Here is a 13,911-nt window from a genome sequence, read left to right as displayed (position 1 = left end):
TAAGCCCTACATCTGAGGCAGGTGACCCAGATGCAAAGGACAGGGGTCCAGCAATATTTGACATTAGAGACCAGACAGTCTGGAATCCTTCACAAGACTGTTAGCACAGTGGTCACTGAAGCCGATATGTCTGGCAGGTGAAGTACAGCTGTCCACTGAGCATCAGTTCAGGCTGATGGCTGTGCCTGAACTATGCTCCTTAACTGTGCAAAGTCCCTTTTGAGGTAGGTGTTGTCCCTCTGTAGTTTGCGGCCTGTGCTAGACCTTGGAAGCCGAAACATGCAGTCCAAGCGTGCTGCAATTCGTTCCTGGTAGGTCTGATGTTTTGTCTTCATTGGCTTTATTTTATTCCTCTTCATATTGAGGTTAGATGTGCATTTTGAAATTATCATCTTACATATGTGGAAATATATAGCATAACTCTTTGGAGATGACCAAGAAAAAAAATCACTTTTAAAGCAGACCATGGCAGTCACTAGTCTGATATCCCGGCAAGTGGAGTGTGACATTACAGGCACTGGAAATACAATGGGTAATTTGGTCATCAGAGATTAATAGCATTTTCCAAGGGATACTTGTTAATAACTGGCTTGTTTCAGCTTTAAGAATTGTAAAGTAAGCAGGTGTCACAATGAAACTGGAATGTTAATGCCACACTTTGTTTTAGCTATCTATCACATGAAAGTTTCAGCTAGTTACTGGCTGGATGATTTTAATTCATTCTTTCAGATGGTTGAAACGCTTTTCTAATGCACCCCTTGGAACAGATCCCAAAGACGAGCTTAGAATGAAAAATACTTGGTAAACCACTCCTGATGTGGAGAGCCTTGCTTCTGTGGGGCCTCTTTGGCTTGACCTGGTTCGCCATCTTGTGCCCTAATCAAAGAAAAAAATGTACATGGTTTTGAAACTTTTTCAATAAAAAAACAATATGCTGCCATCATTCCTGGAGAAGCTAAGTGCTTGCTATCCCCTCAGAAAATGCTAGGCCATGACCTGTGTCAGCAGCAGGAAATGTGTTGGGAAGGATGAGTGGGAGGGAGGGTCTAGTTCTTGTTTTAACCACCAACTGCTCTCCAGTCCTTCACTGGTGACCTGATGGCCATGGCACTAACGAGATGCCATTTGTAGCATTCTATATCTTATTTTAGGCACATATCAGACAAGAAGCCAAATTTTAAAAACTTAAAATAGTTTATCAAAATAGTGTTCCACCATGAACCTTTTATATATTACTTGTGAGCATATTAATGAAGCTATGAAATTTGCCTAATAAAAAAGAAGAAAGAGTAGGCAACGAACTGTCACCTGGCTAAATAGTCTTCGTTTGTGAAATTTCATATAAAATAGCAGCCTGCCAGGCTTGAGAACCTGAGTTTGATTCCTGGAACCTACGAGGTGAATGGAGAGAACCGACTCTCAAAAGTTGTCCTCTGACATTAGCATGTGTGCATGGCAGATGCCTCCCTCCCCCATTAATAACATACAATATTTTAAGGGTCACTTTGTAGTGACTGTTCTAGAACTTACTACATAGACTGTGCTGGCCTAGAACTCACATAGATTCACTTGTGAGATTAAAGGTGTGCATACTTGACCCATAAATACTGTGATTAAAAAAAAACAAAATAGTTTAAAGCAGGTGCCTACCAATGAGAGTCAGGAGCTGGCAAACTGGTATGCTCTGCTCTAGACCTTTCTCCTCAGGCAGGACTCAAGGGGCTATACTCATTCAGGGGTGGCAAGTTAGTCCTCGCTCCACAGTCAGGTCTCTACCTCCCCTCCAGTCTAAAGAGCCAGGGTCAGGCTGGCATGCAGAGAGCTTCTGCAACCATAGCGTTTTAGGGCAGGCCCACGCAGCTCAGAATTTAAAGCACACCCTTTGAATGGAGGGCTTGATGAGAAGGGAAACAGTAAGCAAGGTGAGCCCACAGGCCTTGGGAAGAGGAAAAACATGGAAGGTGTGCCAGCCACGCCCACACCCAGAGGCTCTAACAGCCTCAAGAATACCATCCTCACTGAAAAGTAGCCTTAGCTAAAGCCACAGTTCCCTGTCAGGTCCCAGGCTGGGAACAGTTTATGGATTAATTCCTTTAGTCACACCAATCTTACCAGGCAGCTGCTGTATTCACTTTTAAGACAGAAATGTAGGGAACCATAGAGGTCACCTGTCCAAGGCCGCACAGCCAAGAAAAAAAATGGATTTTGAATACAGATCTTAAGCGATTCCATAAAAATTAGGCCTTCTAAAATCTGGCACCAAAATCCAAAGAACAACAGTTTCTATCATTAGTGTTTCCATTTGGCTAGAGTGTCATTGTCCAAGGCTGGGCTCCTACTCTTTAGACCAGACGCCAGATACTTAACAGGCACCCGAGAAAATACCAGTTTCTTTCCTGCCCTTGAAGAACAGAGTACATCTTCACCCTCTCCCTCACGCACCTTGTGGCAGTTTTCCCATCAAGTAACTGGGTAGGTTTGTAACTGGTGGGCTGGCCACAGCTGGGGCTTGGGTCCAGGCTGGGTGACTTTGTTATGGGAGGGGCATTGATCCTGGAGCTCAGATCTCCACTCAGAAAGTTCTTTGCATAGGAGGCAAGGTTTGGCACGCTCACCACTCGGCTGGGCACTTCCTCCATCTTCTTTTTCTGTTTGTGTCAGAGGAAGGCTGTTAATGCCACCCAGGTGATGTGGGGTTCCCCTCTGTATGCTGTGAATACCATTGGTTAATAAAGAAACTGGCTTGGCCTATAGCAAGGTAGAAGTTAGCTAGGTGGGGAAAACTAAACTGAATGCTGGGAGAAAGGAGGCGGAGTCAAGGAGAAGCCATGAAGCCACTGCCAGAGACAGACATGTTGAAACCTTGCCCGTAGACCACAAGCCTTGTGATAAAATATAAAATAATGGAGATGGGTTAATTCTAGATATAAGAGCTAGCAAGCAATACACTTAAGTAACTGGCCAAGCAGTGATTTAGTTAACACAGTTTCTGTGTGGTTATTTCGGGACTGAGCAGCCCATAACAAACAAGCGGCCTTACTACAATACCCAGGAAACAGCATTATTATAAAAGCGAATAGGCGTATCTGACGAGATGCCCACCAGCCCATCAGTATGCTGCAGCTACTTTGAGGAGAAAAGCCTGCACATTATGTAATGTGATAAAACTGCTTTACCTTCATGGAAGGGGTCAAGTATCCTGGGTGAGGATTGAACGAGAAGGACCGATTCCTGTGGGACATTGCACTGGGGAAGGCTGCATAGTGAAATCTTCTCTCTTCCTGGAAAATCAATGCAACCAGGTCTTAGAGAGCTTAGGCATGCGTCACTGGTTTTGTCCAGATGGTGGGAGGGCCCTGGAGAAGGAGGGTGGGTGAGTGGCAATCAGCAGCCAGTCACTGGAGCACCTTGGAGGTGGTACCATGGCTTCATGGTTCCAGTGAAGAAAAGAACAAGCTGCCTTAGCGAGGAAAAAAATCTAACTCTACTGAGCATCTGAAAGCAAAGTCTAGTCCAAAAGTGAAAGTAACTAAGCAAATGTTCCAAACTTTCTCTCCCTTGCCTTTGCTTGAAGCAGATCCTCATGCACTTCAAGCTGGCCTCAAACATACTCTACTGTTTAGCCAACGATGAACATGGCCTTGAACTTCTGATCTGTTTCTGACTCCTAAGAGCTGGGTTCCAGGCATGTGCTACCATACTTGATCTGTGTGGTTCTAAGGACTGAAGCATGACCTGTGGGTGCCGGGAACTGAGCCTGGGCCCTCTGTGAGAGCAACAAGTGTTCTTAACCTGAGCGGTTATTCTTTTAAGATAATCCTTAGTGGTTAAGAGCACTTACTGCTCTTCTAGAGGACCTGTGTTCAATTCCTAGTGCCTGTAATCAGGGAGTTCACAAATATCAGTAACTCCAGCTCCAGGGGATCTGATGCCCTATTCTCTCCTCCAAAGGGACCTGTATACATGTGATGTGCACACATATGCACCTAAATATAGATAAGTTAATAAAAATAAATAAATAAAAAGACTAATAACTATAGTACCTTCCTACACTTACCAAGTAGCAGTTATTCCTTATTAACATAATTCTAAGAGTCAAAGACAGACCAAGGGGAGAGACGTCCCATCAGGTCTTGAAGATTTTGAGGCACAGCATTAAAGGAGTTGGAAATAATTCTTCAAGGGGTCTTGCTACTAGAATGGGTGTGCTACTCGAAAGCAGGTGATTGATAGATCAACAATGGTAAATTTGAATGATTCTATTACAATCAAGGTAAGTAAATGGATTTTTATCAAATCTGTAGGTTAAAAAAACAGAATCAACATCAAACAAAGGCTGTTAAACTTGGGGAAAGGATGGTTTTCTTTTCTTTGCCTCTCTCTCTCTCTCTCTCTCTCTCTCTCTCTCTCTTTATGAGTACTTCTTAGTAATGGGGGAAATAATGAAGGATGGACAGGCAGCTACAGAAATGCCAGGTTCAAAGCTAACACCCTTAATGTGTCCACTGGGCAGAACCTCCCCTTCTTTGCTGGCCTGGGCCTCACCGTCAGCTGTCTGATGATGTCCTCTCTCTCCTTCAGGCGTGTCTGCAGGCGGCCTATGAGCTGCAGGTCCTCTGGCCGCGAGGTTCCTTTCCCTGGCTTCTCTCCAGAATCTTTAAGCCTGTTTGAAGTAGGTAGTCAGTCCTACAGAGGTTTCTCAATAGGGTAACAATAGTGTAGAGCATGGCCACCCAGGGCCTATACCTGATGGAGCTCCTGGAGACTGTGCTTAGCATGCCACCCAGGGCCTATACCTGATGGAGCTCCTGGAGACTTTGCTTAGCATGGCCACCCAGGGCCTATACCTGATGGAGCTCCTGGAGACTGTGCTTAGCATGGCCACCCAGGGCCTATACCTGATGGAGCTCCTGGAGACTGTGCTTAGCATGGCTACCCAGGGCCTATACCTGATGGAGCTCCTGGAGACTGTGCTTAGCATGGCCACCCAGGGCCTATACCTGATGGAGCTCCTGGAGACTGTGCTTAGCATGGCCACCCAGGGCCTATACCTGATGGAGCTCCTGGAGACTGTGCTTAGCATGGCCACCCAGGGCCTACTCCTGTTCTGGATCCCATCAGTTTTCCCACGCCTTCAGAACTAAGGGGTGTGCACATAGTTTCTACATGCAGCCAGGCTTCTGGGGTGAGGTGTGGTTCTGGAACAAGAGCCTTGCTCCACCCTAGGCCTGCAGGGTCCCCTGATGCCCATGAGGCTCTTGCCTTATCTGCTGGGGACCCAGAGCACAGTCAAGAAGCCCTTCAGGTGTAGCCATAGAGGAAATAAGCCAGGGATGGTGACGGGGAGAGACAGTGCTGATGGCGCTGATGACAAGTGAAGGTTTGAGAGTGAGAAACCCCGCCCCCTGCTAACCCTTTATCTGCTGCTTTCTAGTTCTTTGCCTCATCACTGATGCTATTTCTCCTGGAGCCAAGATTCTGTCTTCTTTTGAGGGGAGAAGAGGGCAGCTGTGTGGTTGAGACAGGGTCTGGCCTCACCACATAGAGCAGGCTAGCCTGGAACTCATGGAAATCCACCTGTCTCTGCCTCCATGTGCAACTCTTCCCAGCAGTTCCTTCCTCTTTAAAGAGAGCATTCAACGGTGGTTGGTTGTGAAGAGCCAGTGAGGTAAAGGCTGACTGGCACACGGGCACATGGCACGTGCCCACTGGATGGGGCTTGGTTGATACACCTCACCGCAGCTTTTCTTTCAGAGCTGGGGGCTGCGCGTCATGAGCAGGCATTGAGCTATCTCCCCAATGCTTTTCCGTTTTTACCTTCTTATTCTGCGTTATGACCTCACTACACTGCCCTTGATGGCTCTGCAACTTGTTTGACAGCCCTTGATGGCTTGGGACTTGCAATCCTCTTGTCCCAGCTCCTTCTAGAGGATTACAGGCCTGTGGTTCTGGGCAAGACACACTGCAACTGTTCTGGGTCAAGACTGGTTTCTCAGAACACAGGCTCTTACGTTCACTTCCTACTATATAACCATGGGAAAGATGTTTTACCTGTCAGCTGACTCACTTCCTAACTGGTCTTCGTGTCAATCATCCCTTCCTTTAGTTTCTCTGTCATTCAGCAATTAGAAGAAAGCTTCTTCTGCCTCCCCCCAGGGTACTGTCACATGTGGAGCATGCAATTATACAAGCACACATTCACATAAATAATAACAAATCTTTATAGATTAATGCATCCCTCAACTCACAAAGAAGCTTCTATTTGCAGTAGGTGGCAATGAACACAGAAGCAATGAATTAGTCAAAGTGCAGAAAACGAGAGACTGCTATATCGTTGCTCTTCACAAACTGATGGCAAAGCCCATTGCTGAAGACAACACCTATACAACTCCCTGACCATGGAGATTTTGAGCTGGTGCCTACAGAGAGCCTTCACCCCTACATGCTAGTGTCTTTGGTACAGGAAGGGACTCTGCATTCTACCGACAGAGAAGAATAAAAACCAACCAAGTCACAAACCCACTGATCTACAGTGGAGTCCTGTCTGCAAGATATGCTAGGGCAATGGCGGCACAAAGCTTGTGGAAGCGGTCACCTAAGATCTGATTTGACTTAAGGCCCACCCCACTCCACAAGATGGAACCCATACCCAACACTGCTGTGTGAACAAGAACCTGAGACTAGATTGCCCAAAAACTACTGTTCTGAAAAAGAAAAGCAAAATGTACCAATAAAATGACTCCTAATTGCATCCTACTATGTGCATACACCAGTGTCTTGCTCAGCCACCATCAGAGAAGCCTCATTCTATAGCAGATGGGAACAAGCATGGAGAGGCACAGCCAGACAGTATGCAGAGGGTGAGAGACTGCTGAACCCTCAGCCCTAACAGGATGTCTCCATCAAATACCCTCCAGGGTTCAGGGAAACCTGCAGAGAAAAAGGCTCAAAGATTGTAAGAGCCAGAGGGGGTGGAGGACACCAGGAAGACAATGCTCTCTAAAGCGAGGACGGACGATGTTCATCTGAACTCACAGAGACTGAGGGGCGTGAACAGGGCCTGCACTCCTCTGCACCAGACGATTCCAGAGCTCAAAGGAGAAGTGGACATGTACTCCATTTCCTAACCCAGGAGCAATCTCAAATTGTTGACCACTTGCAAGTGAAAATTTAGTTTTCTCCGAGGGAGTCACACAGGGGGAACAAGTGAGACTTAAGGGCAGGCTGCCTGTCCAGCAGTAGACGCCAACAGAAGACAAACTGACAGCATTTTTGCGGGTGCCTTGACTCATGATGTCATGTCAGCACGTTCCCTTTTTTTCTATCTTATTTTTAATTTGTATTTTATTTATGTATATTCCCTCTCTCTTTACCATACAGGCTTCCAGTCTAGTGTTTTTATGTTTCCTGAGTGTACAAACGTGTGGGTCTTGGTATCTATCACTGTTTCATGTGCTTTTTTTTTAGGTTCCTTTCCTTCTATTTATTTTGTCATATTTCAGTGTGTTAGGCTTTGTCTTACCTCATTATACTATCTTATATTTTATTATTATCATCCCTTAGAAGTCTAAGTTTTCTGATGGGAGACAGGTAGGGGATGGATCTGGATTGGAGAGGATGTGAGGGGGAACTAGGAGGAGCAGTGGGAGGGGAAACTGTAATAATGTATATTATGCAACAAAAATTTCAGTTAAAGGAGAGAGAGAGAGAGAAGAGGGGGGGGGTTGCTACACCCTCTCCTCAGGAATCATTGCAGAAGAGGGGCAGAAAGACTGTGAGTGCCAGAGGCCGTGAGTGACTACAGGAAAGCTGTTTAGGACACAGCAAGGCAATGCCACATATAAACTCACAATGGTGGTGACAACATGCATGAGATCTATACAAGCTCGAGATAGACAAAATCCCAACATGGAGACGGGAGGTGGACACCAAACCCCACACCTAGCTGAGGCACTATTTGCAAACGATAACTGTGGGATAGGGAGTCATCTTCCTTTATGCGTATAGCCCCTGGTAGGTCGGTTGCCCATGCTCTTCCAGTGGATGGCCACATACTCAAGAATATGTGGGTAGTACAAATTATACTTTTACACATTTATGTAATTTTCAAATAAATAGTAAAATGAGAAAAATAAAATAAAATGAGGGATGGCCAACTATCCTCATTTGCCTGAAAATGAAGAGCTTCTAGAACCCAGGGAATGTCTACGTTTTAAAACCATGGCAGCCTAGGGACACTAGGATGAGTTGGTTTCTTCCCCAAATGGTAACCTGCTACTCCGTCTCCACCTGGGCCCAAGACTTTGCTCACTCGGCTTCCAGAGCCGCCAGCCTGGCCTGGAGCCGGGCCTGAGCACCACTGAAATCTGCCACCATGGCCTGCATCTCCTTCCGGTGTTCTTGGCGGAGTGCTTCCACCTCCATGGCTCTCTGGGCTTTCTGGTCCTCCTCCAGCAACCTGTGAAGGATGGAAGCACAGGCAGGGTCACCCAGGCGCTGAGCCTGAGCCCTTGGACTCGGGGGCTCATTTCTCTGTTTGGTGGCCTAGTTTAAAAGGCCCTGAACTAAGTGATATCCAGTCACCTTATGAGAAGGATACCTTCCCACTCTAGCATCAGCAAAGGAGAACCCTGATCAAAGGAGTTGCCTTCCTTGGAAGAAGGAAAAGAGACCCAGAGGGAGCCCCAGAAAACACTCCTTTCCTCCGTACCCTCTTCTTGAGGCAGAGGCAGCACTCTCTCAGCTGGGCCTAGAACTCTGAAAGCCAGGAGAACCCTATCCAGGGTTTCCAGAAAGGTGGGTGGAATAGGTAAAAGAGTAATAGTTAGGGCCAGGCTGCTAAAGTCCTTGTTTGTTGCTATTATTTTTAACTGTGTGACCTTGGGCCCAGTGCCCTCTTCTATTAGATGGGAGAGATATGGTACTTACCTTACAGGGTCATTGCAAAGGGGAATTGAACTAATGCATATCCGGAGTAGCACATGGCACAAAGCCCTTTCCAATCATTAGCTCTCCTTGCTCTTAACCTAGAGGAGGATCCTAATGACCACAGCTGAGTCCCAGGGAGTCTTCCACTCTCAGGAGGGACAGGCACATTTGTATGCTTTTTTTCCCAGCTGAGGGATCATTGCTTTCTTCCCTTGAAGAGAGACTTGCCTAGGGCCACGTGGTGCATCTCTAGATCTATGGTGCTCCATCTCAGCCAGATGGGCTCCTGGCTCTTCTTAGATTAACTCATATCTCAGGTTCACCTGGGAGGGAAGCCCCATGACCTCAGTTAGAGGGAGGCTGAGTTACTTCACAATCAGGTGAGTGCACAGGGTGGGGAGGGTCCTGTGGTAAGCTCCCCTCGCCATCTGTGGGCACTAGGACTACCTAAGTTCTCTTCAGCATCCAAGGTTCGAGGCCCTTCCTCAGCTTTTCTGTAACTGGGGTGGAACTCAGAGAAGCTTTGTAAACATGGTTCTCTCTTGTGTAGGCCTCTCTGCCCAGGACACTAGTACCCAGGGCCATCCCACTAAGGGACACCCTCACATTGCTTGTTTTGTATTGATTGAGTCAGGGTCTTACTCTGGAGTTCACACTGCCTGGAGCTCAGTATGTACCCTAGGCTGGCCCCAAACTCTTGGCAGTTTTGCCTCAGCCTCCCAAGTGCTGAGATTACAGGCATGTGCCTCCAGGTCCAGCTTTTTTTGACTGGTCTTACTTAGATGCTTCTGCCTGGCGGAGGCCAGTTCCTCCATTCTCTGTTCTGGAAACCCCCTCACCTTTGACTATTACAGCAGCAAGGGAGAGGCACAGTCTCAGAGTGGTGCCAGTTTCACCTGCCAACTCCATCATCTCCTGGGGGAATTTTCAGAAATGCAAATTTTAACTAATATTAATTCAGAGGCTAATTTTCAGGCTCCATCTCAGCTCCGTTGAATCTGATATGGGGATGAGTTTAGTAAAGTGTTCAATGAAGTGTGTGTGTGTGTGTGTGTGTGTGTGTGTGTGTGTGTGTGAAAGTGCAGGTTCTTCTCCGTTGGTAGGAAAGCATTCTGCCACTATCTATATTCCCAGATCCCAGGTTTAAGCTCGGTTTTATAAATTTTAACAACCGACCTCCCTTTTAAGTCAGTGCTATGTGCCTAATCTTGTTCTAAATACTTGGCATGGAATCCTTTCTGGGGTGTCAGGGTAGAATTGGAAAGGTCTCACTATGTAGTGTCTGCTGGCACTGAACTCGAGATTCCTCTACCTCAGCCCTCTAAGTGTTAGGAGTAGAGGCATTGCCATTACACGCGGCATCTCTTTTCTTTCTCTTAATTTTCTCCACCCCTGTGTGCTGGGCTTTGCCATGCCTGATGCCCTGGGCAACTGAGGCCTGGGAAAATTAAAAAAAGAAAAATCTTGGTTGAGGTCATACACAAGAGAAAAAGTCACAATTGTTGACCAAGGTGCAAACCCCAACCTTCCTACACACCTGTAGTGTGTAGTGGAGCAAGCTATATGAACCACTGAGCCATCTCCCCTTTCTCTATAAAGAAGTGTTTTACGCTGGGCGGTGGTGGCACACGCCTTTAATCCCAGCACTGGGGAGGCAGAGGCAGGCGGATCTCTGAGTTCGAGACCAGCCTTGTCTACAAGAGCTAGTTCCAGGACAGGCACCAAAGCTACAGAGAAACTTTGTCTCGAAAAAAACAACAACAACAAAAAAAGTGTTTTAAACATTAAACGGCCAAGTACAACCAAAGCGGGAAATAGTTTAGAGCTGACCCAGTAGGGTTCGCAATAATCAGAGGAAAATAATCAGAGAGAAAATAATCAGAGGAAAGAGGATCCTCTGTGTATTAAGATGACAAAAGAAAAATTGTGAATAACTGATATAGGAAGTTCTTGTTTCTGTGTGATTATTTTGGGTCGGGGTGACTGGGAACAAACAAGCAGCCTCTGCCTACAAGTAACTAACTCTGGGCGAAACACTCAAAAACAGATGAAGCACACAAATTCCTCAACAACAACAACAACAAATTTTATTGCTAAAGAAGCAGATACCCTAAGAAGTCCTGTTCATCGGATTTGTATTATAAACTTTCCAACAAAACAGGAAACTTACCTAGTCTGGTGCTTCCTCCATGTGTCTTGCATTTTAATTACTGCATGATGATATTGGCCCTTTGTAAAGATGCAGCCATAGCTAGTTAATAATGCAAGGCACTATTCAGGGCAGTGGTGGTGCACGCCTTTAATCCCAGCACTCGGGAGGCAGAGGCAAGCGGATCTCTGTGAGTTCGAGGCCAGCCTGGTCTACAAGAGCTAGTTTCAGGATAGGCGCCAAAGCTACAGAGAAAACCTGTCTCAAAAAAGAACAACAAAAAATAAAACAAAGCACAAGAACGCACGGCACTGTTTGAACTATTCCATTTCATGGTCTCTTCCTGGTCTGATTCTATTTGTACTGTTTCTGACCTCAGAGCCTCTAAGCAATGCTCGCGGGAAGAGGGGAAAGAGAGGAGAGGAATGTGGGGGAAGAAAAACAATGGAAGCTGGGTTGCAGGCTCACCGGTGCTGCTCGCGCAGCTGCAGCGCCTCCTGCAGGTGCTGTTCCACTTCTGCACGCAGGCGTAGTACAGTGTCTTGGAGCTGCGCATTCTCAGCCAGGAGCCCTTTTTCTGCAGTGCAGGGCACCGAACCAGGAGGCCTTGTAACACCTACATCCTGAGGAGAAGGCAGCAGGGAGAGACTTTTTGAAAAATTATTTTTTTCTCCAGGAGGCACCACGGCCAACTCAGGATTTGGAGGCGCTGTTGACAAAGCTGTATCAGGGTCCTGATGAAGAGCTCCCATGCAATCTCTTCTTGTTTGGGGTGTTGGCTAAATCTGGCCCTCTGAGAGTTTAATAAGAGATCAGATAAACCACACATTGCACCTATTTTAAGCTGCCATGCCTCCCTTACCACTTCCCTGCGGTCACTGTCCTAATAGTCACGCGATTCCAGGGTCAGTTGTGCTGTGCCAACATTCAGTTTTCCTCTGAGTGTGGAAGGTCTGGGCGAACCGTGACCCTAGTGTGGAGCTGTCTCCACCTCAAGCAGGGGGAGTCTCACAAGGAGGCAGAGGCAGGGTGCCGGTGCACACCGGGTGTCGCCAGTGGCGGCGGCGGTTTTTCCATGATGCATTGAGGCATCTAGAGCTTACTCCACTAACAGCCACAACGTTATGCTGTGTGTTATCCCAATACCGAAGCTTGGGGCTTAAACTGTTGCAAGACGATGCCAGCTGGAGTAGGAATTAGGGATGTGTAGGGAAGGGGCTGATGGGCAAAGACTGAACAGGAAAATGAAGGAGATTTGTCTGGGGTCCTGGGAAGGAGATTTGTGATGTCTAAATAGGGAGTTTGTCTGGGGAGTGTTCTGAGATATTGGAGTGTTCTGAGATTTTCCCCCCTCAGATTGGAAGAGTGACCCAGACCAGCTACCTGGAGAGCTAAGAGGTAGGAACGGGTTTCGGAACTATAAGTAACCTGCAACACTTTAGATCTGCTTTCTGCTTTTCAAAATTGGGAGGTCGCAGACTGCCAAGTGTTGCTAGGGGTGAGGAACGGGAACAGGGTCTCCCAGTGTCCACCCATATGGGGCTGTTCTCTGTGAGCTTAATGCTGTCTTAGAAGGACTATGGTGTGGACCGGGGCAGGGAACTGACCTCTGAAGTGAAGGTGTGGTTTGTGCCGTTCCCTGAACACTGCCACTTCCCCAAGGGGCCCGGGGCCCTTTGCTCATTCTGTAGCACCTCCAGGGCCTTCTGTTGCTCAGAGGCAGATCGCTGCTCTGCCAGTTCCTGCTTCAGGGACTCTGGAAGGAAGAACAGAGAGGTCATTCCTAAACTTATTCCCAAATCACAGAAGCAACAGTATGGCATAAGGGGCATTTGATGTGTCCTGCACCACCCTGTATGGTGTGTATTATCCCTCCACCCTGCCATCCCAGCTCCATTTTATTATTAGCAACAGAAATGGCAAGCAGCCCTGAGCTACACAGCTGTCAAGTGGTGGAGCAGCAGTCAGCGTTTCAAGAGTTTCTTCTTTGTCCTGAATCACCTGTCCGGCTACTTCTCGCTAGTTTGGAGGAGGAATAGGTTAAGGTGTGTTGGCCTCAGTCTACATCAGATCCTGAGGCAACACTGGGCCTGGGCACCAAGTCAGAAAATCAAAGGAAGAACAAGGGTCTCAAGTTAAGAATCTTGATATTTATGTCAGTTTTCTCTTTCTCTTTTTTAAATTTACTCTTTCAAAAAAGAAAAAAGAAACATTTGCAAGTTCTCCTAGCCATGGGCATACTATTTTGGCTGGCTCATAGGGAAAGAAGATTGTTATCCATCAGGATTCAGACTAAAGCCAGTATCTGCCAGGAGAAGCTGACTCACAAAAGTCACCACAGCCCCGTGAGGTGAACACTATCATTGCCCTCACTGGACAGATAGATGGTCGATCTCCCAGGCCACACAGCTTGTGAGTATAGGAATTAAGTTTGAAACTTAGAAAGTCTAATCCCACAGATCTTAACTGCCTCTCGTTGACCTCTGGAACACTGAGAGAGTGGGCTTTGATATTGTAATGTAACCAGGGGTAAATTTCATGCTAGGGATAGCATGAGGCAAGCAGAAGAAAGACAGGTGAAGCCTGGGGGCCTGAACCCCCCAGTTTTCAGATACCACTGGAATGGAAGTCCACAGAATTGAGGCAATCCAATGAAACCTGCGAGAGGACTCATATACGAGTTCCACCGAGTGGTAACCATAGTATCCACTATGTTTACTGGGACTCATGTTGTTTGCTAGACATGTTATATTTAATACCCCATTTAATCCATGTAACAACCCTATGATGTAAGGACAGTTATAGCTCCATTTTTATAGGAAAATTCAGCCTAG

At 46.8% G+C, this 13,911-nt stretch overlaps 1 protein-coding gene across 1 annotated transcript in view; it reads right to left on the bottom strand.

The window, feature by feature from the left end:
* Positions 1–782: 782 nt before the first annotated feature.
* Fam184b (family with sequence similarity 184 member B) overlaps positions 783–13,911 on the bottom strand; it is a 95,478-nt gene continuing 82,349 nt past the window's right edge. Inside the window, exons 14-20 of the mRNA XM_042054866.1 lie at positions 12,685–12,833; positions 11,546–11,700; positions 8,312–8,458; positions 4,546–4,663; positions 3,177–3,281; positions 2,443–2,648; positions 783–876 (exon numbers count right to left, since the gene is read on the bottom strand). Coding sequence (XP_041910800.1) covers positions 783–876; positions 2,443–2,648; positions 3,177–3,281; positions 4,546–4,663; positions 8,312–8,458; positions 11,546–11,700; positions 12,685–12,833 — 974 coding nt within the window. The remainder of the gene's footprint in view (positions 877–2,442; positions 2,649–3,176; positions 3,282–4,545; positions 4,664–8,311; positions 8,459–11,545; positions 11,701–12,684; positions 12,834–13,911) is intronic.

The sequence above is a fragment of the Arvicola amphibius genome, chromosome 1, assembly GCF_903992535.2.
Source record: "Arvicola amphibius chromosome 1, mArvAmp1.2, whole genome shotgun sequence".
Lineage (NCBI taxonomy): Eukaryota > Metazoa > Chordata > Mammalia > Rodentia > Cricetidae > Arvicola > Arvicola amphibius.
The sequence above is the reverse complement of the archived record's forward strand: the minus strand, read 5'-3'. Positions and strand labels throughout refer to the sequence as shown.